We start from the raw sequence: 4,471 nt of genomic DNA, 5'->3' as shown, positions 1-4,471 counted from the left end.
TCCTGGCAGTTTCTTTGAAAGACCCAGAGGACTGAAGACATGAAGCTTTGGAAAGATTTCAGTTGAATGAAATAGTGCCTTAATCAGCTATGCTTTTTTCTAGCCACTTCTAGGGCATCTGACTTAAATAGACATTACAAAACTAAATTATTAGCCCCATATAACAAATCTGAATAAAAAGCACTTCACTTAAAACAATTCCCCTTCTTCAGCAATTTTAATGTCAAACCTACTAATTCTACGGTCATCCACAAATTTTCCAGGAAAACAATGGAGTAAATGCGATACATTTCTATTATGCAAGCAAAACAGACTTTTAAAAACACTGTGGCCTGTTTCAAGCAAATAAAATTCACCTAAAGGAAACCCTAAACCTAATTTTTCACCCCTTTCAAAAATCTCCGCTATGCATTTGGAGTTAAAATCTTGATGCAACTCTAAAAGAAGTAGTATGGCTCATTGGTCTGAGTTAAACATATTTCACCCACAGAATTAACCAAAGTCCATAGAAACATTCAAAGGATCTAGAATTCTAATGAAGAACTTTTACTGAACCAAGCGTATAGAGAAGTTAGCCAAGTTTTGGGACACGAAGAGACCTTCCTCAGATCTTCTGAGGAATAATGAAAATAAAAGATATCGCTAAGAGCCCCTCACATCTTGTACATCATGGCTATAACAACACTCTAACCCCACTACAAAGAAGAACTTACAATAAGAAACTAATACCAATCTCAACAGCGGCAGCAGAGTGGTTACTGAAGTCATTTCATTGCATCTAGTTCTTTATACCCAACAATTGAGATTCCACGAATGTGAGAGGCAAGGATTTTTGTGGGCAATATCTTTTGGTGAATCAACTGCATGGTTGAGATGGACTTAAGCTTTTGAAAGTAGTGCATTCTTCTTCAGGTCTGAGGGAAAAAAAAATGGGCACACCAATTCAGCTAATGGTTGTTTTAGTAAAGGCATGTGTCCCAAGGCTTACAATTATACTTGGCATGGAGAAAAACTGTTTTCTTCTCTGTAACAAACCATGTGCTTGAATGGCTCTCTATATATAATACTAATAGGTATGAGAACTCCAGATAGTGAGATGAGTAATTGCTGCAGTTGTGTTCTAATGTTATACCTTTATAAAATTTTCTTATTCCTATTTAATTATTTCTGGTAAACTGTTTTAATGAAATTGAGAATGAGAACATTAACTTGTTCTATTTGCCAATAAATCAATAACATATGGAACATGGTTAGAAGTGAGCATTTCTGTTAGAGGAAAATGGTTTCTTAGAAAGTAGAATTGGTCTCAACTTAGTCAAGGCACATGCCTGACTCATGAGATCAGGGTCCAAGTCTTCACCCTGTGGGCACATCTACACATGCCTATTAAATGAGGAGCAATAAACTCCGGTGTTTGTCATACCATAGTTTATTGTTCCCCGATGCCACATATACATGTGGGCCCAGAGCTACAGCATGTTGAGCCAGGTGAGAGCATCCCCAGCTGGCAGGAGGCCCTGGAGAGTCAGCCTGCCAGCCCAGGGCTGCTCCAACATGATGTGGAAGGGCCGGCTGGGGCACAAGAGTGCTCAGTGCAGGGCTAGCATGACAGGCAGTCCACATACTGAAGCACCCTCATACCCCAGCCAGCCGGGTCAGCATGTACATCTGCACTGCTGAACGGAAAAAACTCCACAGCAGGGTAGTCCTTGTAAATGCCCTGCTACCCTGCTGTGGAGTTCATTAGTTTCCTGAGGCCTAATAGGACCCCACGTGTAGACACTGAGACATTTACTGCAGAGCTAATTAGGCAGCTCCGTAGCAGAAGTTTTGTGTAGAGGTACCCTGTTACAGTCTTTCAGAATCTGGAAGAGTTATTTGCTACCTAATCCTAATCCTATTGAAGTTGATAGGAGTTTTTCTAAGCATATTTGGATCAGGCCCTTAATGGCTTTGTGTGGCAGATCCTTGTCTTCAAAATGGCCTGATAATATTTTCTCTCTCCCTCTCTCCCTGGGCCTTGCCTATTTCACCTGTAAAATCTTCAGGGAAGAAACTGTCTCTTCCCATCTGTTATGTATAACATCTCTCACAATGAGACTGACCTCAGTGGGTACTGTTAAAGCAAATAAAAAGATGTAGGAATGAATAATTTTACTTAAAATATCAGACAACCTAAGTGGGCTTTATTTGTTTGGGAACAGGCACTGGAGCTAGGGAGCAGAGAGAAGGAAGGTAAGGATGAATAAGATGATCATGAACTAAACATGTCCATAATTGTAATTTTGTTCTTTGATGCAAAAACAAAAGTTTTCTAGCCATCTACAGACTGCACTAAGGCCAAGAGCTGAAATGAACAGCTAAATTAAAAGGCCAGATTTAAAATGCCTGAGGTCTCAATGAACCTTTAGGGTTTCAGTGCAACTGTTCAAAGACTAATACAGTTTTTCAAATTCACAGCTTGTATCCAGCTATAGTAGAGTTAGTGACTGAATGCTTTTTGAATGGTGACATCTAGTGGCCTAATTAGTTAGTCTGGTGACTGCAGGAGAAGAAGTTGGTTCAAAAGGGCTAGGAGTTGCAAAACTTACCTGCCTAAAGTCATAGGGTTTGGGATCCTGGTATGTGCCAGTCTTATACTTTCCATTCTTTACAAACATTATCTCAGCTTCATATAAGCCCACCTGAGGAAACCTTGTGACAAACATGGGCAATTTCTTCTTCCCTCCCAAAGGAGGGAGGAACTGGCTAGAATATATCAAAGATAGCTGCTGGATGGTGTCAGCTTTTGAGCTCTTGCTCTTCTTCTGTTCTTTTTCTTTTTGACGTGCCTGAGGTGGTGGTTGGGAAGTTTGATAAAGCTTGTAACTAAAATCAGGAGGCTGCTTTTGCCATGTATCTGAACCGGTTCTGGGAGGTTGCTTAAAACTTTGATTCTGTGCAAAGGCCAAATCCAGGCTTGCAGTAAATTTGATTTTTCTATCAAAGGAGAAGAAGGGATGTTTGCCTTTGTGAAGAATGGTCACCATTTCTACTTCACGTGGTACCTGCTAAAGACAATAATTATTTTGACTTAGGTTGAATAGAGCATTATTATATTTAAAATAACCAAATGCCTGTATTCATACTTAACTGAAGGTTGTGACTCAGTACCCTAATTTAGAATAGTAATATAATTGTGTGGCTCAGCTAAGACGAGAGGAAGATGATCTTGTGGTTAAGGGGTTAAAAACTGTGACTTAATTCATCTTCTTGCTCATGCATAGATTCCAATTCATTTTTATTCGATACTAACCAATTGCCTGTCAAGAATGACAGGGGGCGGGTGGAGGGAAGGGGCGGCTGGGATGCAGGTCCGCCACCTCCCGCCCCATGCTGCCGCTGTTCTGCCTCTTGCAGAGAGTGGGGTGGGGGACCCAAGGCCAGCAGCCTCAGCTCCCCCACCCTCTGTCTGGTCCTCGGAGTGGCTTCAGAATCATGGTGGTGCCCCCCCAAGCTTAGATTACTTCAATTGACTGTTTCTGTCAGTCAATCAGAGCGCAAATAAAGCATTACAGACAGACAGACAGATGTAGGCTTTTATAATGTTAGAATAGTTTCTTATATCCTACTCATCACCAGAGCTGTGTTGCCTTGTGGGGCATCAATCTGCAAACTGATCTGAACAAGTAAACACTTAACCCCACAAAGAGCCCCCTTAAAGTTAAGGGCGTCAGGATCTGCCTGTTCTTGCCAGCTTGTCAGGACTTTGATCTTTCTGTGCCTTGGTTCCTGATATATAAAATGGGGATAGAGAGAGGTAGTTAGCCATGTTAATCTGAAGTCAGACAGAGGTCAGGGCAGGGTAGCAGGTAGCAGGGTGGTAGCTTAGGCCATTTGTAGACATGCTCACCATTTTCTAAAACATGTTAACTGCTTCATATCACACAGTTTGCATCAAATTTCAATTTGAATTAAGGGTTAATAGATTATTATTGACCATCAGCCCCTTAATATACTCAACGTAGTATACTATACTCAATACACAGCATCTCTGTGTTGGCTTATGTGCTTAGCACTTGGGGATGGAAATAGGTACTTGTGCAACAATGTAGCAGTGCTTAAACAGGTTTATTATCATCTCCTAATTAAGTTGTCTAAAGTGCTGTTCATAGGACTTGACCTGAGTGTTGATGACCATTGGCAGAGACCAGGGAGTTTGCCCCCTTCTTCCAGACCAGTAGCCTGTGTGCTTGGGCAGGGCTGGGGGGTAGTCAGGATAATGATACTTAGTTACTGTGAGGTGTTGTTAGCACATGTGATTCTGTAAAGGTGTTATTTTGTGCCTGATAGCTTCTGTTGTGTTTCAAAAAGCCAAATTGAGTTTCCCTTGTGAGGAATGATATTTGCAATGCTTATCTGCTAAATTCTTAAAAACTGTTCTTCCTAAGAGCAATGCTCTGTGTGTGTGTGTGTGTGTGTGTGTGTGTGT

General features: G+C 41.2%; 1 protein-coding gene across 3 annotated transcripts in view; it reads right to left on the bottom strand.

The window, feature by feature from the left end:
- Nucleotides 1-4,471, bottom strand: part of LOC109291450 — a 36,493-nt gene that overhangs the window by 30,590 nt on the left and 1,432 nt on the right. For 2 of the 3 annotated variants that reach the window (XM_019508496.1, XM_019508494.1), the window contains exon 2: nt 2,592-3,050. In XM_019508496.1, the coding sequence (XP_019364041.1) occupies nt 2,592-3,029 (438 nt within the window). In that variant the 5' untranslated portion in view covers nt 3,030-3,050. The remainder of the gene's footprint in view (nt 1-2,591; nt 3,051-4,471) is intronic. The other variant, XM_019508495.1, reaches the window with a different exon arrangement.

Source organism: Gavialis gangeticus, unplaced genomic scaffold, assembly GCF_001723915.1.
Source record: "Gavialis gangeticus isolate Ggan-Ray unplaced genomic scaffold, GavGan_comp1, whole genome shotgun sequence".
Taxonomy (NCBI): Eukaryota; Metazoa; Chordata; order Crocodylia; family Gavialidae; genus Gavialis; species Gavialis gangeticus.
This window is presented reverse-complemented; position numbering and strand designations above follow the sequence as displayed.